The sequence below is a fragment of the Camelus bactrianus genome, chromosome 4 (genome assembly GCF_048773025.1).
Source record: "Camelus bactrianus isolate YW-2024 breed Bactrian camel chromosome 4, ASM4877302v1, whole genome shotgun sequence".
Classification (NCBI taxonomy): domain Eukaryota; kingdom Metazoa; phylum Chordata; class Mammalia; order Artiodactyla; family Camelidae; genus Camelus; species Camelus bactrianus.
This window is the reverse complement of record NC_133542.1, coordinates 34,817,927-34,842,452: the sequence shown is the minus strand read 5'-3', so window position 1 is coordinate 34,842,452 and position 24,526 is coordinate 34,817,927. Positions and strand designations below refer to the sequence as shown.

At 42.5% G+C, this 24,526-nt stretch overlaps 1 protein-coding gene across 5 annotated transcripts in view; it reads right to left on the bottom strand.

Annotated features, from left to right (window-relative positions):
- TJP2 (tight junction protein 2) overlaps nt 1-24,526 on the bottom strand; it is a 111,746-nt gene that overhangs the window by 69,750 nt on the left and 17,470 nt on the right. For 2 of the 5 annotated variants that reach the window (XM_074361662.1, XM_074361661.1), the window contains one exon: nt 17,340-17,460. Coding sequence is in view for 3 of the 5 variants with exons in the window: in XM_074361663.1 (XP_074217764.1) it covers nt 1,491-1,550 (60 nt within the window). In the remaining 2 variants the exon portion in view is untranslated. Of the gene's footprint in view, nt 1-1,490; nt 1,706-17,339; nt 17,461-24,526 lie in introns of those variants that run through there. The other 3 variants (XM_074361663.1, XM_074361660.1, XM_074361658.1) reach the window with 3 other exon arrangements.

Sequence of the window (24,526 nt, the reverse complement as noted above, 5' to 3'; positions counted from 1 at the left end):
TCTTGCTTATCTCTCACCCCTACCCTCTCACAGTGGACTGGCAGGAGGGAGTGCCGATTAAGTCATCAGCTGCATGGCCCTAAAAAAGTTGCAGCAGCAATTCAGGTGAAAAAAAAAATCCCCCTTCATTAATCTCTAGCAGTAGCTTTGAAAAAGCTCAAGGAAACACCTCAAAAGCCACTGCTGTCTTAGTAAAGTACCCACTTCCCTCATCTCCCCTGAGAGGGTAAGCGTCAGCTTCCTGCCCATATTTCTAATTGGAACTCAACAGTCTTAATTATTTGCATCCTTCCCCAAGAAGACAGTGTAGTAGAGGCACAGTTCTAAATATTTGTATTCCCCATACTGAAGTTGTTCATGAAAATTTATTAAATAACCAAATTTCATTCTGTTAGTCAGGATATTAATGGGACTTGGCTACAAATGCAATCACAGCTACTAACTCCTCACTTAAATGAAAATGGTCTGCTTGCCAGGTATGCTTGTAGACTGTCCCTCCCAAGAATAATCTTGACAAAGATAAACCTGTTCTCCCAAAGTGATTGTCAGCACATCCAGCACAGACCACCTAAAGACCTGAAGACAAGGGCCTCTTTCCTTCTCTGCTGGGATTCCCCTGGCGGAGTGAGGGAGGGAGGGAGGGCAGTTTCTACGACGGGATGAGTCTCAGCTGGGAACTGCAGGGAAACCACAACAATTACTCAGGCCAGACAGCTGCCAGAGAAGCAGCACTGCCTAAGAAGTGAAGCTAAAATAGAGGTGGGAGGCTGTATTCCATTACTAAGCCCTGGAGTATTCACTCCCAAGTCCATCCACATTTCAAGAATGTTAAAACTCTGTAGTTAAAACCCTGATTATTTATAACTTAAACTGCTGTGTAAAGCAGAAATTTGACAAATGAAGACACAAAAGAAAAAAACTGGTGATCTGGTAAGATAATACCTGAGTACGAAGCATTCATCATTCCCTTTTTGTGGAGTCCTCCAAACTCCATCTCCATTCCCTCCTGCAAATAACTTCTATTTATATTGCAGACGCAACTGATCAAAGAGGAAAATGAGGACTCCGGTCTCCAAAGAGTTGTCAGTTTGTCTCACGCACACATGCCTGTAACTTTGCATCAAGCAGAGAGTGTGGTTCGAAACGGAAAAGGAAAACAAAAAGGCATACACAGCCTGGGACACAACAGGCACAACGATGCCTCCGAGGTAGCAGGCATCAAGACAGATCGAGACAAAGTTCAAGACAGTTTTCCCTACTCGAGACTTAACCTGAAATCCAAGTGACTTCAGAGAACAGAGAAAAAGATCCGGGAGCCCTGGAGGCCACGGGCCACTACCCCCGTCCAGTGAAATTCCGTGCCCTCAGCCCCACCTCCGGTTGGGAGTACGCCAGCCACCTACGGCGCATCCGGGAAGCCCACCACGAGCTCGCAAGCTCTCTCCTCGCGACCCTTCTCCCAACCGAGCGGGACGCAGGAGGGCACTTACATGGAGCCAACCTGACATCTCCCGACGGGGTGGAAACCCGCGGTCTCCTCGCACCGGCATCTTCGGGCTCGGGTCCCGCGTGGGCGCGCGGGTCCTGGGCGCCGATCCTCCTCTTCCTCCTTCTCCGGGCGGCAGGTCAGTCCTCCGGCCGGCAGCCGGGTTTTGCTCGAGTGCGGGCCCGCGGGGACCCACCCCTTTGTGCCTCCTCCCGCGGCGGCGGCGTCGGCCCGCCCCCAGCCGGAGGCAGCGCCTCCGTTCCTGCCGCCCGGCCCGGGAAACTCTCAAATGGGCCGCTACCATCCCTGCGCGGCGCGGGGGGTGCTCGCCGGCGCCGCGCCCCCGAGGCCCCCGCGGAGAGCCCTGCCACGCGCGACTCCCGACAGGGGACAGGAGCGGGCGGCTGCAGCAGGGGAACCCGGAGGGCCGAGCGTTCCGCAGCCCCCACACCCGGACCTCCCCCCGTCCCCGGCCAGCCCGATGGTTCGCTCCGCGGCGCGCACTCGGGCCAGCAGGTCCGGCTCCAGAGACGCTTCGGGAAGCGCTGCAAGTTTACGGGCGGCCGGGAGCTCGGGGGTGGCCCGTTTGCCCGCGGGTTCTTCCCTTGGCGTCGCGTGAGCATCCCGTAGGAACGCTTTTTGGAGAGGTTTGCACACCTCCTCCTCCGTTCTCTTCCGAAAGGAAGAACCGAGGAAACCCCAAGGATTTTTCTGTCCTGCCTAGAGGCCAGCCTGGCCAGCCAACACACGCAGAGCACTGTACCCCCGTTTCTCAGCTCAGCAACGGATTCCCCGAATTCCAAGGGCGTAAGATATTCATGTTAAGTTAAAAAAACACGACTTTTTTGGAAATATGCTCTAGGTTATCTCTTTGGCACATTTCCTACAATTCCAATAAAGAAATTAAAACTCCCCTCCCATCACCAGCTTTTAAAAGGCCTTTTTTTTTTTTTTGAAAAGTAGGTCACAAATGCTTATCAGGCAGGATTCATCGAATTCAAATCAGTACATTTATTCGTTTTAGAGTCTTCTATATACAAAGCATTGCACACGGTAAAGAAGTTTCCTTATTTTAAAGGCATGCAAATTATTTGGCGAATCAAAACAGGTACACTGATTAAAAATAGAACTTTGGGTTTGAAACCGAAGGAAACCACGTTGTAGGAGAAAAAGTGCGCCTCATCCTGCCCTTCCATTAAATTGAAAAGCAAAAACTCTGCCTAGGCTCAGAAGAAGGTAAAAGGTCTGATCTGACCCGCTGACGAGATGCAGATGCCAGGCTCTCTCCCTGAAAAGTTGCTTCACTTCCTGCCTAATCAAAACAAGTTTGGCAGTTTATGTGGAAAAACAGGTCCAGCAGAAGCCTCTCTGAAAGTGTCACGCTTCTGGCCTCCTTTGGAGTGGCTAAGCGCACGCCTCTGAATAAAAAGCACTGTGAGTAACATTTCTCATATTCCTTCCAGTCTCCAGAATTAGACGTTTGGTTGTATTCCTGACGTAAAGTGTTACTCTCCTGATGAAAGCACCATTTTAAAAAAATATTTCCCAAACTAGGTGATGCTGACTAATCGTAACAATGGCAGCATTTGTGAACTGGTCACACCTTTGTGACACAAGCTTATACCACTAGCATTAAAATGAAGTTTGACAGTAAAGATGCTCAGAAGAATCATGTTAACACAAATATAAAATATGTACTTGAACATTAATGATGAGAAAAGAAGAAAATCAGCTAAATAAAGAATGTTAAGTAAAATAAAATGAACTGAATGTCCATTTTGCTACAAATAACATAGTGACAATTACAGTGTTCTTATTAAATCCAAATACACATGGCTACAAAACATGCATTTAAATCTAGGTCTTTTATTAGCAATAGACCAGGTGGACTAACTTCAGCGAGTGTATGTAATGACAGTTATAGTATAACTTCATTATATGTAATGAAAATTCCATTCCTATTCAAGCAATCACTTTTTAGTTTAAAAAAAAAAAAAAAAAAAAAAAGGAAGGAACCGGAATGTAGCAACTATATCTGCTGAATGATTTTTTTCTCTCTCTAGAGTTACACTACCCAATAGGATAACCACTTGCCACATGTATTGAATACATTTAAATTTAAATTAACTAAAATTCGAGGAAATGAGAAATTCACTTTGTTAGTCACATTTCCACTGCTCACTTGGTAGCCACACGAGGCTTGTGGCTACCATATTGGACAGTGTAGATATGGTATAGTTCCATCACTGCAGAAAGTTCTACTGCATTACACTACTCCCAATGGTGACAGACTTACACAGCAGAAATACCAATATTCTGGCACAGTAAAAACTTCTGACTCAAATAGATGTTGAAAAACGTGATTCAACTGATACAGTAGCGTTGCTGGTGGCAGCATAAATCAATACAACTCTCGAAAAGCAAGTTATAGCGGTACATATTTTTCACACATGGGGTTGCACATGTGAACCCCACTCCTAGAATTTTTTTCTCCAGAGAACTTCTGTCCAGCAAGTAATTATTGAACACCTTCGGTCAAGTCAGAACCCTCTGACAAAAGACTTAGGCTCTTACCTCAGGGCATTCAGTCTATTGCAGTAGACAATCGGTCAGTTCTAAGAACCCATGTAAGTGCTGAGATTCTAGGCAGGCTCAGGGTAGCCTGGAGGCTTTCAGGGGAGGTTCCTTTCTCAGACTAGGGGGGGTTTAGGGAAGGCTTTCCAGAGATGAGGTTGCTCACACACTCTAAAGGACAGGTAGGAATGAGTTTCTGAGACAAAAAGAGGGGAAAGAGCTTTCCAGGCGAAGGCAGTAAATAACAAGTGGGGAAACAAGGAAGGAAGAGACCCCGGGCTTGCTCCTGAGGTGCCAGGAGGTAGGGCTGTCCAGGCAAGCAGGGGCTGTGTTCTACTGTGAACACAGCAGAAGTGGGATTAGACTGGCATTTTGTAAAGATCACTCTGTCAGCTTCTTGGAAGATGGATGAGCTGGGTGGGGGCTACGGGGAGGGGCAACAGTAAGAATGACAAGACCAGCCAAAAAAAAGAAAAGGATTTTTGTGGGCAGGCAGGTCAGAGATGATGTAGCTATGAAGTTAGACAAAAGGAGCCAATTCAGGAGAAATTAAAGAAATGTAGTCATCCCTGGGTGACTGCCTGATCAAATATGAGGTAAGGAAGAGGGAAGTGAGTCTAAGGTGACTCAAGTTTCTGGCTTAACTAAGATGACAGTGCCTTTCGCCAACATAGAGAACATAGGAGTGGGGGCAGATCTTGGGAGGGGCTTGAGAAAGGATGGTGAATTCATTTAAGGATTGAGTTTTGAGGGCTATAGGTTCTTCAGTGGAGATGTTCAAGTGTCTACATATGCTAGGCATTCATGAGTGTTTGGATAGATCTGGGGTGAGGGAAGAGATTTGGAAATCATCAATGTATCAAGAAAGCTGAAGTCATGGAAGGGAATGAGACTCCTTGGAGACATGATGTAGACTGAGGCAGAGGAAGAGTAAGGATAGAACCCATCCCTGGGAATGCCAGTATGTAGGGAACAAGTTTGATTCCCCAGAGTAGAGATGAAGGAGGAACTGCCAGAAAGGGAAGAAGAAGTCCTCTGGAGCAGAGTGTCCAAAAAGTCAAGAGAAGAATGAATTTCCAGAAGGGGAGCCAACATGGAACTTTGAGGAGTTCAATTAAGATAAGAAATGCAAATCAAAACTACAATGAAGTATCACCTCACAACAATCAGAATGGCCATCATTCAAAGTTCACAAACAATAAATGCTGGAGAGGGTGTGGAGAAAAGGGAACCGTCCTACACTGCTAGTGGGAATGTAGTTTGGTGCAGCCATTATGGAAAACAGTATGGAGAATCCTCAAAAGACTAAATATAGACTTATCATATGATCCAGCAATCCCATTTCTGGGTATATATCTGGAGGGAACTCTAATTCGAAAAGATTCATGCACCCCAATGTTCATAGCAGCACTATTTACAACGACCAAGACATAGAAACAACCTAAATGTCCATCAACAGATGACTGGATAAAGAAGCTGTGGTATATTTATACAATGGAATACTACTCAGCCATAAAAAATGCCATTTGCAGCAACACAGATGTCCGTGGAGAATGTCATTCTAAGTGAAGTAAGCCAGAAAGAGAAAGAAAAATATACGATATCACTTATATGTGGAATCCAAAAAAAAAAAAAAAAAAAGAACTTTTTTACAAAACAGAAGCAGACTCACAGACATAGAAAACAAACTTATGGTTACCAGAGGGGAAAGAGGGCGGGAAGGGGGAAGGGATAAATTGAGAGTTAGAGATTTGCAGATACTAACTAATATATATATAAAAAAATAGATAAACAAGTTTATACTGTATAGCAGTATATTCAATATCTTGGAGTAACTTTTGGTGAAAAAGAATATGAAAACAAATATATGTATGTTCATATATGACTAAAGTATTATGCTGTACACCAGAAATTGACACAACATTGTAAACTGACTATACTTCAATAAAAAAAAAATATATATATATATATATAAAAAAAAGATAAGAACAGACACGATTCACCAAGAAGACCACTGCTCATCCTGGCCAGCGCTGTTTCCATGAAAGATGGGACTGGAGGTTAGATTACAGTGGGTGACTGGGAGGTGGGGCAGCACTACACTGTATGCCTATTTATGAACACAAGATGGAAACCATCAATGTTCTAGGATGGAGGGCTATTACATTACAGCAAATCAACTTAATTGGCATAGCAAGCCTCATTTAAAATTATAATAAGCAATTTACAATTATAATAAGCCGTCATTTAAAATTATAAGAAGGAATTAAAATTATAATATAGCAACAAAGATAAAAACAATATAATAATCAATGAAAGAGAACACAAATTTCTATCCTGATGGCAATACACAAGAAATTACAAAAAACATATAAAAGAATTGGAAAGAATATGGGAACATGATGTGATGAAAGGATAGGATTGTGTGTATTTTTCTTTTTAAATTGTAGTTATTGTTTGTGCAATAGACAATTTTTCAACACTTTTAATTATGTATTACAGTATATAAGGTCTTTAAAACAAGGTCAAAAGACGTCAAATAAATATAATACATTAAACCCCCTTGATCAAATTTCCTCAAGCATGTTAAGATTTTGGGATACACACACACACACACACACACATTTACAATATGATTATTAACTATCATTAAATAGGCGCAAAGGAAAGTGACATGAAAAATTTCCAGGTTAACTGAGCAGTTTAATTGGCCTGTACACTGGATGGCAGACTGGAATCATAAAGACACTCTCCTTCAATAAGCATTTCTTGAATCCCTAGCATGCATCCTGGAATAAGTACACAGCCGATAAAGGCAGTGTGCAACAGGGGGCTTGCTCTCAGGGCAACGAAGAGAAAGACATGTAAACAAACAACGAAGCACAAGAATTGCTCAAATACATGAAGTGCTGGCAGTTAAAACTCTGCCCAAGGGAGGGGCACTTTTCAGGAGAAAAGGCCTGGCATTCCCTTACCTTCCCAAGCCGAACAACCATGCCGGTAACTGTGCAGATTCACTTACAGGACTCCTTCTTCCAGGAATGGCCACCCCAAAGCCCCTAAAGTAACGTCCAGGAGAGCGGCATTCCAAGTTCGGTTCTGCCCCTCATACCTTGAGGTATTTACTATTACTCTTGCTCACTTTCAAAGTGTGTGAACTCCACGTGCGTGCACCTAGGAACAGCCCTGTGAGCACACAGTGAGAAGCCAGCTGTCTACAAGCCAGGAAGAGAGCCCTAAGAACCAAATCTGCCGGCACCTTGACCTCAGATCTCTCAGCCTCCAGAACTGTGAGAAGCAAGTATCTGCTGTTTAAGCCTCCCTGTGTGTGATACTCTGTCATAGAAGTTTAGTGGGATTCGGTTATAACAGCCAGAGCTAAGGCAGCCTCCCTGTCCTACGTGAGTTGACCCCGTGGCCTCCTCCAAGCTCAGCTCGCCCTGCGCTCTCCAAAGCCTACTTCCTGGAGCGACACTGGCCTTTCTTTGTAGTTGTTGCTCTGGAGACCGTGCCAAGCTCATGCCTGCCCCAGAGCCTTTGTTCGAGCTTCTCTGCCTGGACCACAGAGCCAGCTCCTGCTTATATTCCTCTTTCTATCTCAAGTAAGAAGCACCCCTTGAGGTGGCTACCAGGAATCGATGCCCTCAGGGCATCAGGAGAGAGCCAAGTTTAAAGCAAGGAGGTGGGGAGTCCAGCTGAGTGTTTCACTGACCATTAAACAAGGGTTTCAGAGAGCACGGTGCAGGGGTATGAAAGGGTGGGGGCACTGAGTGGTCTGTTTAGGGGAAGAGAAGCCCAGAGAGGAATAGCAGGAAGGGAGAGTAGCCCAGGAAACCCAAGGAGCCTATTATCCATGTCTCCCTCTTTTTTAACTTTATTATTATTACCATTGGTGATTCGTTGTTCATGATTCATGGCTGCTGTTATCACTACAGTGAAAAGATGTTAGAATAAATGCAAAAGGGATGAAAACATCAGTAGTCAGACTTTCGGGGAGAGAAAGTTCTTAGTTCTCAATGGATGGTGCCTTATATTCGCCTCACTCCTCCCTGCTGATGGCACAAATCCCAAACCCCAGTATCCTCCTCTCCCACCTGCTCTGGTGTAAGAACCTGGCAATGTTTCTGGCCATGATGGGTTTAGCTGGCCACAAAGTTTGACAAAAGAATTAGCTGTGCAACTCAGAGTCACTGTGGGCTAGATGGATTACGAGTCTGGGGAGGCACTGGGCTGGTGTGGGGGGAGTTCTGGTTGGAAGGAGGTGTCTGTGGTCTGGGCTGTGGTGCCAGACTGCCAACAGGCAGACTCCTAGGAGATTTTCAGGGCTGGTCTGGGTGTGCTCAGGCTGGCAGGCAGGGTCAAGGTGTACTCAGCCCTGTCAACAGAGCGTTGAGAAGAGCATAATCCAACTCCAATCCTGGGGGTCCTAGAAGCACCGTGTGGGACATATTCTGGTCCGGACAGACCCTGCGAGGAGAGCAGTCTGCGCCGAGGGGAGCCCCCTCCTCCTGCCAGGGTGCCCGGGGTCCTAGAGGTACTGTGCACTGAGTTTTGACAGCTTTTATTATTTTACTATTATTTACATTGCAGAGTATATGAAATCCACACTCTTCAGGGACAGGTGCCACTTGTTAACCTTCCATTAAAAAACAAAAAAAACAGAAACCCGGATAAAAAGTGATTGATTAAACACACATTATGTGCTGCAAATCTTTCAAACACTATTCTAACTCATTTACTATAAATCCTCCCATCACCCCTGTATTTTTGGTATTCTTTTGCCCTTGCTTTAAGATGAGGAAATTGAGCTTCCGAGAGGAAAACAGCCTGCCTAAGGTCATCACTGACTAGATGGTGGGTTAAAACTCTAAACCCAGGTCTGTCGGACTCGAAGCCCATTCCCATCCCTGCTTTCTGGCCCTGAAGTTCATTGCCTCCAGACAACTGATAGGGGTGAAGTCTTTTGTTGTTATTATTGTTTTCCTTTTGGCTTCTTTTAACAGAACTCAAGAGGGTTTTTGCTGACACAATCGAACAAACCATGTTGGGGAATCATATCTGTGAAACTCTCCCTGTGCAATATTAAAAAGGTAAATGCTGAAACTGTCTTTTGACTCCAGCCCATGAGCTAGTTCAAATATGATTCTGGTGTCTAACTAAATTCCAAAGCTCCCTCTGCCTGAACAAGTACTTTAAGAAAAAAAAAAGTTAAAATTTTTCATTCAAAAGAAAAACCCTCCTCTTTTGTGCAAGGGAGGGAATCTACAGTGAGAAAGGCCCAGGGGACTCTCCCTGTGATACACAAGTCCTCCAGGGAAACCAGCAGGCCCGCTGGCAACACCCGAATTACTTTAAAAATAACTATCACCAGAATCCTCTGCCCCTAAGGAGTCAGTATCCTTGATTAATACAGATTAAAATTGTTGAAGAACCTCCTAGATTTTCAGAATCTCAGACCTGAAAGAGGCCTTAGAAACAAGCAGCAGTTTTCCGGGGCAGCCATGCCAGTTAGTGCAGGCCTCTTAAAACAAAGGAAGGTGGGCCGGGAGGCATTCAGTGAAACTTGAAAACATGGCTCGAGGACATCTTCCTCAATTTCCCTAAATCATCTGAGGCATCCCAGCTCCCTCCCAGAGACCCTGATTCAGCGGGTCTGAGAAGGGCCTGGGGAAATTTACATATTTTGGCACATACCCCTAGGTAAGTCTTATCATCAGGGAGGTTTAGCACATTCTGCTAAAGGGACATTGTTATAATTCTCTGACACAGGACAGGAAGGTTACCATTTTGAAGGCAGGTAAACATTTTGAAGGTCAGGAAATAATTCTCTACTTGCAAAATGTCTTTGGTTTACAAAAGAAAAGGTCTGATCTGGTAACTCTCTTGTTTATGTTTATTTACATATATATTTGTAGAGACACATGTTTGGATTTCAGTTATTTTTTTTTAAAAATACTTGTACTTTAAAAATACAAACCATATAGTAGACCACACCGAAAATAGTAAAATGTAACTAAAACGTCACCATCAAGAACAAACTACTGTTAACAATTGGATGAGCATCCTTCCAGGTCACTCTCTGCACAGGTAAACATGTAGACATCGTAGACAACGTTATACACCTGGGGCTATACTAGACATGCTCCTTTGCTACCTGTTCTTTCCACGGAGGAATACTGTTTGATGGTTTTCTTCATGGGAATATAGATCTGTATCATCACTTTTCTAGCTGCGTAATACTCCATTTGTACGAACATACCATAATTTGGTGAATACTTAAAAGTTCTTTTAAAGACTGTTATAGAGGACAAGGTACAAATCAGTTGGGTGAAACTCCTGAGATTTACTTCCCATAGATAATGAGGATTCAAGTAGTGTCTAAGACTCAGGCACAATTTATAGGATGTGTATAGTATAGATAGTATGTTAGTAACCTATAAGATGTGTTAAAAACCAAACAGAATAAATGGAGTGTTTTGTGTTAAATATAGACGAAAAGAAGGAAACAAAGCAGGATGTTACTTATAAATAGAAGGTTCTGAAAGAAGCTCAAAATAAATCTTAAATGTTAATATTTGATAAAATATTAATAAACGTAATAAATATCTAATTTATAATTGTGTTTATAATGGAATAATAATAGTTTTATAGCTTACAGTTTATATTAATATATCATTAAACTACTATTATAGTTTTATTATATAGATACAATATAATGGAATAATATAGTTTTACAGCTTACAGTCTGTATTATTAATTAATAATAAATATTTCCTGTCTAATGAAATATTAACAATATACAAAGCCCAGCTCATGTTACCTCCAGATTAACAGCTATGTCATCCTTAAATTGATCACCCATTAGTGACACCCATTATGTCCAATTTTGGCCCCATTTATACTCTGGCCCAGAATGCAGACAGAACACAGATCACAGATGAGCTATAGCTACTGGCCAGGTATACGTGCCCTGCATCCCTCTGGTGGGGCAAGCCTGTGCTGGCGTCAGACTTCATCTGCCGAGACCCCTGTTCCACCTCGAATTTGGCCTTTGCAACCACACCATCATCGTGGAAAGCTGACGCCACAGAGACAGGTGAAGACTGCAAACACATGGTTCCAGAGTGTGGACCTTTTGCCCTCTTTGTTTCTTAATCGAATTGTGTTTAAGTGTTGGAATCCTTCTCCCTTTCTCACCACATGTTTTCAAACTGAATAAATCGTGTGACTAAACACCTGACTTGGTGTCTGAGCCCTTCTGTCTCATGATCTCTGGGAGAGCTTGCTCTCGGAGGCTAAGACTGCATCAAGTTAATTTCCAGCACTCCTAGAGTAATGCAGGGTTGGGAGCCATAATGAGTAAAATTTCGTACATAGAAGGGACATCAAATTCTGTGCTCATCTGGGCCACGAGGGCGAGGTTGACGTAAGAGTGGAATCTTTCATTCAATTCCAGGAATGTGTGGGACTTTCACCTTTTCCTGCCTCCAAAGTTATTACCTAAGTTTTTAAACAAATCAATCAAGATTTATTACCAAGCGATTCAGGGCTCGCTGAGATTTATACTCTGTACACTAAATCACATAAACAAAGTGTTTTCTATTAATTTTCCAGAATTAATCATAGCTATTCTTGCCAGTGACACTTCATTTTTTACCTGTCTTCTCTCCCCCTGATCTAGTTCCACCTCTGCTGGAACTATCCTCCACATACTAAAGTATTTTGATACTTGTTCTAAATCCTGTCATATGTATTCTACTGAGCCAAAGCCATCAGAAGAGACAAATTGAACTGTAACATATTATGAAGCCTCTTTCAGAGTGTGTTGCCAGAGTTAGTAATCAGACTTAAGATCTGAACTAAAAATAATCATTTTGATTTTTGACTATCAATAATTATATTGCAAATATCAAAGTCAACGATGAATAATAATTATAATCAAATAATCATGTATAATTTTCAACAGTCAATAATTTTTTCAAATATCAATAAAATTATGATTAGGTAGGGGAAATTCTGTCTGGGGTGTTTTGTCTAATCTCAATATGCAGCCAGATTACCTCTAAATGAATCAAAATTTTGGCTGAACTGAAAACTGCTGTCACCAACCACTCAACCGATGAAAATGTGATGAAGCACTAAAATTAGGGCTCCAGTGATGACGACCCTCCCAAACAGAAGCTAGTTGCATTATTTTATTATAAGAGGAATCATGAAACACGCTGCCTTCCCCACACAGCCACAGCACTAGGGGCCCAAGACAGGCAGCACACACCACAACGTAACTGCTGACTGAAAACTCAGGTACAACTCCCTTCCCCATGAAAATTCCCTCAGACAGTGCTGTGCCTAGCCCAGAGGGTGCCTGAAACCAGTTAGTGGATCCCTAATTGGCCTGAATAGGTGGAGGAGGAAGTGCTGAAGAGAAAGGCAGGTGGTGGGGAGGAAAAAAGATGGTAAGTACAAAGATTCCTTGTAAGAAGTGTGTCTGAAAAGTTGGGGGGTGGAGGGGTGGCTCTGGGTTTGGAAGCCCCTAGTCATCTTCTAATTCTTAGGTTCTGGATTCTCTAAAACATGCAGGAGTATAATTAAATGTATGTTTCAGAACCTAGGTTGACTCTTACTCATCTACGTGCTGTGCTTAAAATGTCCAGACATCTCACATTTCCAGAGATAGGCCAATGGCCACCGCTGTCTTGTTGATTTCATGAGCAAACCATGCACTCTAATTCTTGTTTGGAAAACACATGAGACTACAAATAAAGCATTAGGAAGTAAGAATAAACACTTCCTATTTTTATTTTCCTTCCACTTAAAATGGTATGCCAATTTCTTATGATGAAAATTTACTTGAATTGCTAAAATAATAAAGCCTTTGTATATAAGTATCTGAAGCAATGCTCTTTCATTTTAAATATTTAAGGAAGAAAATATGGAATTACTGTGTGAGTACTGACAGAACTACATAGAAATCTCTATGGCTAGACAATCAAGGTACTTACATCCCTGAATGCTGAAATAATTCCAAGGAAACGTACTTATAATACTAGCGCAGGACTAACACATTGCTTACAAACATTTAGGCTGGTTTGAGATGGAAATTAACAATAGGACATCTTGGGGGGAAGGTATGGTTCAGTGGTAGAGCACATGCTTAGCATGTACAGGTCCTGGGTTCAATCCCCAGTACCTCCACTAAAATGAATAAATAAATAAAACCTAATTACCCCTCCAAAAAAAAGACAAAACAAACAAACAAGAATAGGACATCTATACTCAGATAGCCTGTGTATTTATAGGTAATTAACATTTTAATAGCAAAAGAGCACATCATCTTGAACATACACCCTCTTTCTTCCACGAATTTTAAATTTCATACATTCTAATAATTTTCCATCAGTCTCTTTAAGCGGATAGGATAGACAACTGAAATAGGAGAGTATCTTCTCCAGAAACAAACAGGCTGGTGGCCTGGTGACCTGACCTCCACACCATTGCTTTTCTCAGCGAACCACAAGGAAACAGGGCAGAAACGAAGAAGCCAGTAAACCAAGAGAAGCTCGTGGGGAAAGAGCTACAACAATGGATCAGACATACCCAGGTTCCAACAAGCCCCAGCTCTGCTGCTTCTTAGGTTTAATACACGACATGGCCACTATTCAGTGGTTCTTGATCTGGAAAAATGGAAATTTTACATGGTCTGACCTAATGCCTGTATGACTTGGTCAGCTTCTTTAAACCCTCCAAGCTTCCATTTCTTTATCTGTAAAACGGTATAGAGAGTTGTATCATGTCTCCTCAAAATTCACATGAGGAAGCCTTAACCCTCATTACCTCAGAATGTGGCCTTCCTTGGAGATAGGGTCTTTGCAGAGATAACCAAGTTAAACTGAGGTCTTCAGGGTGGGCCCTAATCCAGTATGGCTGGTGACCTTATAAAAAGGGCAAATTTGGACACGGAGACAGACACACATAGGAAGGAAGAAGGCCATGTATGAGCTATGTAGAGAGGCCTGGAATAGGTCCTTCCCTCATAACCCTCAGAAGGAACCAGCCCTGCCAATAGCTTGATTTCAGACTTCCAGCCTCCAGGACTGCCAGCCAATGCATTTCTGTTGTTTACACCACCCAGTGTGCGGTGCAGCCCTAGGAAACTCACACAACTAGAGATTAGAGTTGGCCCTACACCTCGGAGGGTGGGGATGAGAAGTAAAGGAAGACAATGCAGGTAAGACGTCAGCACAGTACCAAGTACACGACAATGAGCACCCAAAGGAACACAAAGCTTTCGTCTTTACTACTATAGATTGATACTTCACTTCACTTAGGAATTACAGTGAAATTCTCACCACAGAAAACCTTTCCTCTCACCCAGTGCAGCATCTCCAGGCCCTCTGATGTGCAGTCTTTGCTCCCTGCATGTCTTTTTTCCTCTTTGCACACCTGGCCAACAATCTTTCCTCCTCAGGTTCCTTTCAAATATCATCCTCTCCAGGAGGCCTCCCCTCATTTAATCACTGCCTCAGGCCTTCTGCTCGCATCCACAGTAAGGGGTAAGTACAGCCCTTTCCACACAGCAATGCAATTACTGATCCCAAGTTAGACTCCCAGGTCCCCCACGGATGAGCCTTTGGGTTCCTCTAAATTTCCCTCGGGTGGTGCTGTGTGAAGTGCTCATTAAATATTTGGGGAAAGAATCCGTTCACCGCAGGTAGGGAACCTGGCACACACACCAGCTATAAACAAGCCCATGCTTTACAGCAGCTGTTAAAAATACTGTCCAGGTTAGTGGTTTTCAAAGTGTGGCTCGGAAACCAGCTGTTAGAAATGCAAATTCCTGGGCCTCACCCCAGACTGAAGCCACACCTGGAGGGGGCGGGACCCAGGAATCTTTAACAAGCCCTCCAGGTGATTTTGACGCACCTAAGTTTGAGAGCTCTGAGTCTCTCCAATTCCACAGGAAGAGGTTAGGAAGCTGGTGTGAGCCTCCCAGGCATGCCTATAGGTGAGGAGCCCCCAGCGGGGAGGGGACTGCAGGGGGCTCCCAGGGACAGAAGTAAGTTTTTAACTTTCACCCTCAACTCACTTTTTTTTTCCCTTGGTTTTGTTTTGTTGTTGTTGTTGAGGGAGAGGTATATTGGGTTTATCTATTTTATTCATTTTAACCAAGGTAATGGGGATTGAACTGAGGACCTCGGGCATGCTAAGTGTGCCCTCTACCACGGAGCTATACCCTCAACTCACTTTTCTAAGCCCATATTACAGGGTGAGTCGGTGATAACTCTAAGATATCTAAATTGCCTAACAATGAGAATCCGTGTCTAGGAAATGCGGCTCTGTCCAGACTCTTAGCATCCTTCCTGAAGGCAAAGAGGCAGAGATGACTTTGCCACATCAGAAAAGTAAACATCAAAGCCCCTTAAAGTACAAAGAAACAAGTGCCAGGCAAATAGTGCTCTCCACAGACACCAAGACTGTAAAGGGAGGCAAAGCACCTAGAATTTGGTGATCGGAAACCTCAGGTTCAGGGCAGGTTCTACAGATACCCTCCTCCACCCATGCCAGACATTGCTAATTGATCACAACATTCCTGCTCAACCAATGAGGACAGCATCCAGGAATCCTGAACCCAGGCAGCCACTCTCAATTATCAGAACTAGCCCTTGAAAAAAACCTGTTTACTATCTGAGTTTAGGAGTTAAGCCATCAAGCTCTACAGAGTTAGTATGGAAACCAGCTACTATTTTAGGAATCTCACTCAACTTGGGAATCAGAGGCTGTGCAATCTTGGGGAAACCATTTAAAATCTTTGAATCTCAGTTTCCTTATTTACAAAAGGGAGCTGGTAAGAGCGTCCCAGGGATGTTCTAAGGATAAACAAGGTGGATGTACACACCTTGCCCAGTGCCTGGCAAATAAAATGCTCTCAATAAATGTTTGCTGCATCTGAAAGTACGGCTGTGTCTGAAAAACCTCACCACCCAAGCTCTCCTGGGGCTGATTCACCCCAGAAAGCCAAGCTTCAGTGTTTACATTCGAAGGAGCTTTGGAGTAAGGTATGGACTTGGGAAACCAAACTGATCTTAAAGGGAATGTGGTCACAAGTATAGGGAATCAGAACCAAGAGGTATTTATCAGAGGGGCTTGCCTGAGTCAGAACAAGCCTTCCCTCCAGAGGTAATACCAGCTCCAATACCCCTTTGCTATACTCCATGCCTTCCCTCCAGCTCATTTGACTAAAGCAACAGATCCTACCCAGAAATCTACTTTCAGGAAAACCACTTCTGGGGTCTAGGCAACCATCTGTCTTCTTATGTTTAGAACCTTTAAGAGCTCCCTACAGAAACAGAGGACTTCCCCACTCCTGTGTCCCCATTTGGACAGACAGACTCCAAGAAAGGCCTTGGTGTGTGCCCAGTGCTTGCTGTATGTTAACTCACTCAGCATCACGTTAACACTCCCTTTTTACAGACGAAGGATGTGGGACTCAGAGACATTACAACGTGCCCAAGATCACACAATCAGAGGGCAGGAACACTGGGATTTGAACAGCTATCTGACATTCACACTCCACTAAACTCCAGTGCTGACATGCAGCTGGAACCCACCCCAGCAGGGTCCTCGAGCTTCAACAGACAGGAATTATGAAACAAGCAGATGAAAAAAATTTCAACCCCCTTCCAGCCAGTCATGGACTGGCCTATAATCGGGGTTAAAGTGTAACTAAGAACAAAAACATCCCAGCATCTGTCTAAATAAAATTTAATACCTTGTAAATCTCATTTAATTCGTTCTTAAAATGGAATCAGTAAATAGATAATACTCAGCTCTTTTGCTAAAAGCCTGTATGTAATTAATCTTCAGAAGCCAGTGTGACTGATGTCTTTTTTTATTTTCAGCAAGGTGCTTACCACTGTTATATAATTCTGCTACCTCAAAGATACTAGAAAAATGTGACCTACCAGAATGACCTATAACCCCAGAAAACAAAATAACTTGCTAGGCAATTATTCTGAACCACGGGAATTGGACTTACATGCTTTAGCCAGGAAGAACCTCAGTTGGCATTTGCCTGAAGCTACCCATCAATTCAGATTAGAAACGCAGTTAAGATCTTTCTGTTCTTTTGGAAATAGGCCATTGCAATTAAATTTTCTTTGATATTAAACAATTTCTATCAGCAACATAGAAAATGGTGGTCTTGACTTCCAGGATGTGACGAAGTTTACATCAAACTTTTAGTGGAGAAAAGCCAGTAACCAGAGACAAAGTCAAGTACCTGGTAAAGCAGGCTGTCTGCCGGCACGAGCCTGGGTTTCGGGGAGCACTTGCGCCAGGAGGGACAGCTGGGCTGCCAATCCCACTCACAGGGAGATGACAATAATGTGGTACTTTGCACCCTGAAAAAGACGATGTTGTTAAAAACCCAGCATGGTCATTGTCAGCTTGGTGAAATCTCAGGAAATGCACCAAGGTTCACATTCTTACAAGTCACCCACTTATAGTCTGGCTTTTAATGTAGCCACACAGCTGTGCAACCACAACCACAGTCCATTTTAGTACATTTTCATTACTTCAAAGAAAAAAAACCCAGGACCCCTTAGATATCACCCCCTAATTCTCAAGTCCCTCCCCTCACCCCATCCTGGCCCCGAACAACCACCAATCTAATTTTTGTCTCTATAGAGTTACCACTTTTAGAGATTTCATATAAATGAACTCATACAAATGTGACCTTTTGTGACTGGCTTCTTCCACATAGCATAATGTTTTCATGTTGCCCCATGTGTCAGAACTTCACTCCATTGAATTAGACTGCAGTTCACATATCTCCTTATCAGGTGATGGACATTTGGGTCGGTTGTTTCCACTTTTAAGCTAGTACGCACAAATGATTATAAGGACCTAGTTTTCATTTCTCTCAGATATATATCTAGAAGTGGAATTGTTTGTTGCCCCAATGTTTTCAGTCTTCAAAAAAATGGAAAAAATGAGTAACCATGTGAAGTTTGGCACCATCAATCCCCCGAGGGTCACCCTGAGGGAGAAGCTCTTAAAAGAACTCACTTCTCAGGTTAAAAAAAAGACTACTCAGCAGGTGAGAAAACATCTAGAGAAAACCTTTTCTTAATCATGGTAAGACATACTTAATATAAAATTTACAATTTTAAAGTATACAATAGGAAAAAACGTTTGAAACTAGCAGGGAATGTGTGGGTTTTTTGGTTTTTTTTTTTTTTTTTTTGCAGCACTTACAATACTAGTTCATCTTTATATGTGTGGGTTGCCCCCAATCAGAAAAGATGGCCAATACTTTTTCTTTTTACCCCTCATCCCAAGGGGATGAAGAAAACTCCTCGTGGACTTTTTATGAATCCTGCATGTGCTTTTTAAACAGCACAAGGAGGCAAGCTAATTTCTGGGCCGGGCTGGGCCCCGACATCTTCACACGGGGCATCACAGAGAACACTTCCAGTGGGAGGAAGAATGTGGCTTCTCACCAGTTCTGGACACACTCTTCTGTTTGCTGGACAAAGTGATATTGTGGCATCTGTGCAAAACATTCCCTACACAATGAAACAGAAGTAAAAAATAGCGTCCATTTTATTTGTACAGGCAGGAGACCCATTTCCCTTCTCCCAGGATCAGCAGGAAATGTGGGCACAGGCTAAAGAGAAGCCATCTGGATATCCTACAAAGCAAGCACCAGGATTAGAGCCCAGCCCAAACACAGTTTCTATTATTATCTTCCCACAATAAATAAATGTTCAGCAAATCAAGATGGGCTTGGTTCTGCTTTTGGCCTTAATATGAAATTTTCCTACAGGTATCAGTTTCAAAGAGAGTTTGCTTCTTTTATTGAAATGGCTTGCTTTTGAATTGAGTCAGTTTTCTGCATTTTGATGACATGCTGCTTTAAACTTCCGTTTATAATATTGCCTGAGGTTTTGGGCACGTATGAGAACCACCAATAATTGGCCACTTCTGAAATACACTGTGATTGACTACGGCCGCCTTTCAATTAAGATAAAGCTTGGAAGAAAGAACTAAATAATATTATTGATGTTGGGTAGTACTGACAAATATGTAAAATTATTGTCAGGTAACATTAAGTTAGTACTTGAAAACTTTAAAAGGAAAATCCATAGGTGGCTCAGTATTTTTGTTATTGGGTGCCAATTCCTTAAAAAAAAGTTGTGTTTTGTTGTTTTTTTTTTTTAATTTATAAACCAAGTAAGCATTGACAAAATATTTGCTGTGGTCCTATCCTGTGTCCGGGCATTGGGGTGAACATGCAGTGTGTAAGTCATCCAATCTGTGCTTCAATAAACTTGCAAGATTCAGTCAATTGGTTGGTAGCTGGTTTGGGCCTATCATGTGATTACAGTTTGCAGAGTAGAAGCCCCAGCACTGCCCTGTTTGCAGACAGCAGGGCAAAGCACTAAAAGGAAGAAGGGGCTGGTGTGTGTGAAAGAATCCTTTGAGGTTTTAAAAATTCAATCATGACCTGACTTCCAATTATGTTTTAAAATGCACAAGGAGCTGCTCTTGAATACTATGCAGTATTCCATGTATGTTGTAGCAAGTGGGATATTTATTGAAAAGAATAAAAGGGACAGAATTCTTGGAAGAAGTATTGGCCCCACTATTTAGTCCACCAGCTTAAGAGACACCTCGGGCCAGAATGCGTGTGGGCAGATTTCCCTCCACAGAAACACAGCTAATCACCTGCCTTCTTACCACTGAGATGTCAAACAGCTGCACAGAGGGAAGGTATTGGGACAAGAAGTTTTCAGGAAGATCAGAGAACCGTGAGGTCAAGAGAGAGCAAGTAGGGTATCGGGAAAGCGCCTTCTCTAGATGCCTGCCCCTCAAACTGTGGTTCATGGACTGAACCAGCAGCATCGTCCGGACCATCCACCAGGTGGGCATCACCTGAACTGACAGTATCACCTGGAAGTTTACTAAAATGCACACTCTCGGGCCCCACCACATCTACAGAATTAGAATCTGCATTTTAACAGTGATTCGTATGCACATACGAGAAATAAGGTATCAAGGTGCCTCTGGAGAATTTAGAACTCTTTAATAAGATTAATCAGTAGGAGATAACCGCCACCATCTCCTTACCAGAAAAGGAGAGTTTACTACAGAGTTAGTGAGAGATAGCAATACGTCCAAAGGAAGGCTGTGTCATTGATAAAGGAGTCAGCAAACAAGCCAAAAAAAAAAAAAAAAAAAGCGGATCAGCAAAATAATGTTTTGTCCACGTATATTCAAAAAACTCAAGAATTACAGATACAAGGAAGATCTTGATGTGTGATACAGTGCTATTGCATCAGGCTCAAAGGAATGTTCTCTTAAAAAAATAATAAAAGGAGCATTCAACTTGCCTCATTAAGGATCGCTTTGGAATGAGTCATTTGACTTCTGTTTGGCTCGACCTGGGGAATTGAGGAGAACTAGAGGTGGTGCTATGTAGGGTACTTACTCATTCCAATGGCTGGAAGAGGTTACCTCCAAAAAGAAATGAATAATGTGGCAATCAATTTACACATCTGAACCGTGGGTGTTTGTTTAGGGTGAATCCCTTAATGAACAGTCCTGAGTCAGAAACTAAGAATATCCAGTTGCTGTCTGAGGGCCAAGCCCTCGATCATGATGACTCAAATGACGTGGTTTCAAACTTGTAAAATTCGAAGACTACATTAGAATTAAGGAATGGTAAAGATAGAAACCACATGCTTTGCACATATTCTCCAAATTGTATGTCCAGAACAAACACCCTCATCAAATGCAGTGTTCCTTCCCGCTGAGCCCAGACTCAGCCTAGGGATCCTCCCTAACTTGACCCTCGAAGCAGCCCACCCATCAACTGGTCGTGGCATGACATGTGAAACTCATTTGCTGTCCCTGGCAAAAGGTCCTCTTGGCTCTAAATTTCCTTTGTTTTGGGACAAAGTTCCAGGTGAAGGTAGGCTCAGTCTCGAGGGGCTACTTGCAGAATCACAATTTGGTCATCACAACATGTTTTCCATAGCTGTCACTAAACATTGACCCACCTGGTCTCTCCTAGGGTCACTCTATGCCTCTTGCACCCTCTACACATACACACACACTTCCTTTCACTTTCAAGACAAGAGCAAAGTAGTCATCAGCATCATCACCATCATGCTGCCTCAGGATTCCATTCTAAAGCATCTCTAAAATTCCCCAAAGAAATATCTAATGTACTTCTAATAAAATCTACCTTTCACAGATGGGAAGAGAATCTACCTAAATCAAATGTTTCAACAGTGGCAGCATGCACATTTTGGGGTGGATGAGTCTTTGTTGTGGAGGAGGTGGGGTGCTGTCTTGTCTTTGTAGAATGCTGGGCAGCATCCCTGGCCTCCACCAGGTAGATACCAGTACCACCCACCCAGGGGCTGGAACAACCAAAAGTGTGCCCAGACATTGCCAAATGTCCTTTGGGGGCAATTCCTGACACTACAACCCCTCCCTTGAGAACTATTGATCATAGCAATTCTCTTAGGAAGATGGGACTACGGATGCTTTTTCCCTCCTTATTTTTCTGAATGTATAGTGTTTATATGATAAAAATAAGCTAGTGACTTTCTACTTCTTAAAAAGAAGTATCATCAGCTACACAGATACTTCAAGTTGATCCCTGAGTGTCAAATGTGTGGCTTGTTCAGCTTAAAAATTGAATTCAGTCTGTAAAAGTACTGTCTACCATGCAGATGCTTTCAGTTAAACTTCTCAATGTGTGAAAGACACAAAAAGAGGGACTTCAGAGAAGAAAGTCAGGATTGAGCTCTCTTAACCATTCAGGAAAAAAATGTCTAAACCCTTCTTCAACATGGTTAATCAGTGTGGCTTTAGAAAGAGATGTGAAGCAAAAACTGCTGTTTGAAGAAGAGTATTTACTTGAAACATAGCCTGTATATACACTTCAGTCAGACAAATACTTGCCTTGTAGGGGAAAAAAAACATACAGCGCAATTTACTTCATCTTAAAGAACTGCTACACTTAAGGACCACGTAAAATTTTTTCAAAATCAGAAAATTAAAATACCTGAATGAAAAAATGGGATCTAGACACACTCATTACTTCATCTTCTTGACTGTCAGACCAGGAATTTTCTTAGAGAATTATTACTAGGAACTTCATTACTATTTTAATTCAGCCTGGGAAGACCATATCTGCCAGGAAGAAACAAGTTCTCATTTGCTGTGACAACACAAATTTGGAATCCCGTCTGAGCCTGAACTTAAAATGGTGTTTAACTTTACCCATAAAAAGGCAATGTGCTTAGAAAATGAATATGATAAACAAGATAAAATGTATACATTGCTTTGGGAGGCAATATTATTTAAAATGCTGATAAGAACTAAACAAATAAATGGGAGGCTGACTAGAAAAAAATAAAGAAATAAGTTCTCAATGAACTCAATATCTATTACCCTCATGACATGGATGACATCTAGGCCCCCAAAACACACACAAAGCATCTTTTGGTCTTCTATGCTTACCCGGGCTGCTGCCAAAGGTTCACGTGTCTTCTGCTCTCAGGTAGAAGTTCTCTTTTGTTAAGTGGGGTGATACCAACTGCTGCTTCCAGAATAGCCATGTATTTCTTGTACCTCATCTTGTCCCCTCTCAGTCCAAGGTCATGTAAACTTTGGTACCGTTCAGCTGAAGCAGACGAAGTAATCTTTGCAATACTACAAGCAGCTCTGCTTTTCGATGCTCTGTGTATCCCTAGCCAGAGCTATTAGACTCTACCGTGGAGGGGTAAGGCCTGGGGGCGAGGCTGAGGCCAAACCATGAATAAATAAAGTCCCGTTCAGATTTCCCTGCAAAGTCAGTATTATATAAGGCTAGAGAATTTTGAATAAAGCACTCATGAAAATGATTTGCAGGACAACTGTGATTCTAAACACGGCAATCTAACGTACACTCCCCAATTAATCCGCACATAAATCTTTGAGGCCACTAATCCTTCAAGTACTAATGGCGCACAAGGTGATTTATCCCAAGGTCTGGTAATAATTGGTCCAAAAAGCCTGCGTGCCTCTGGATGAACTAAAACCAGAAGCAGATCTGCTCTTTCTATAAATACCTCTCTCTAAAAGGCTGTGCTAACATTGAAAAGGGAGTTCCTCTTGTCATTTAAGAATGCATTTCTAAATGCTATAAAACTCTTCACTTGAGTCAATAGCAAAGCAAAGATTAATTAATACAGGAAAAAACTCTGGCTTTAAAAAAATATATCTTTTTAAAATACCTCTAAAACCCAACATGGGTTAGCTCTGCTAGCATGGAAATACACTGTTTGGAGATGTTCAGAATCTAACTCCTCTCCCTTTTCATATGTGTCTCCTCTCAGCTTTAAGGACTTTTCCATGGGGCAAAGGTGAATGGTCCATCACAGTGACCCACCTAATGGGTCATGGTGCCCATGACCCAGACTGGGTGGACCAGTCTTCCCTGGGATGAAAACATGACATTCAGAGAGAAATGCCCTCTCTCCACTAGAGTTGGTAACCAGGGCTGATAGGAAGTTAAGAGCTGTTGGCAATCATGGTGGAAAGGGCTCACACCTACATGCTGAGAAAAACAGTCCCGGGGAAATGTGAAGCTATCATTTGAGTTTCTGGATCCAGCTATGCCCCAGATAACTGTCATCCTGGGAGATCCCAGCTACACTTCTACTACAGTGAATACATTGATTTTTGTGAAATTTACTTTCAGTTGAGGTTTTGTCCTTCTGACAGACTTCTGACTTATACACCCCCCTGACCAGCTTCTTCAAGCTTGCTTCTTTTTTTTTCTATCGAATGCTATAGGGCTTGGGCTGCTCCTTGTCTAAACAAATTCATATAAAGAAGGAAAGTAAGGCAGAAGAGAGTTGTCATGGAATAATTCTGACCAACCTAGATATTCATAGTGAATACATGTCCCAGCCCTCTCACATCCCCCAAATCTTGAACTCTTCCTCTACGGTCTTTCTCGTTCCTTAATAGCAAGTTTATTATTTCTTTTTCTTCTTTTTTTAACCTAAGGGACCGAAATCAGTGGTCTCCAAAGTAGGGTGCATATACCAACAATCTTTGGGGTGTGGGAAGAAAATGATAAACCATCTATTTCCTTTTTTTCTTTCATCCATTAAAACTTTAGTTTGAGTGTTTATGGTATTAAATATTCCTAATGTTTCCTTTAGGAACTAATAATGTTTTAAGTGTCATTAAAGTGTATCATTTATAAAGTAATATACTCATATATATTGTAGGATATGCTTAAAAATCTGAAGAGGTGTGTGAGCAAAAACCTTTCAGTGTGGGTAACTTAACCCTTCAACTGCTCTCTAAGCCTCAATTTCCCTCTCTATGAGATGAGAAGCCTAAACGGATGACTGCTAGGTTATCTTCCCACTACAGCAATGGACTAAAGGATCCCAC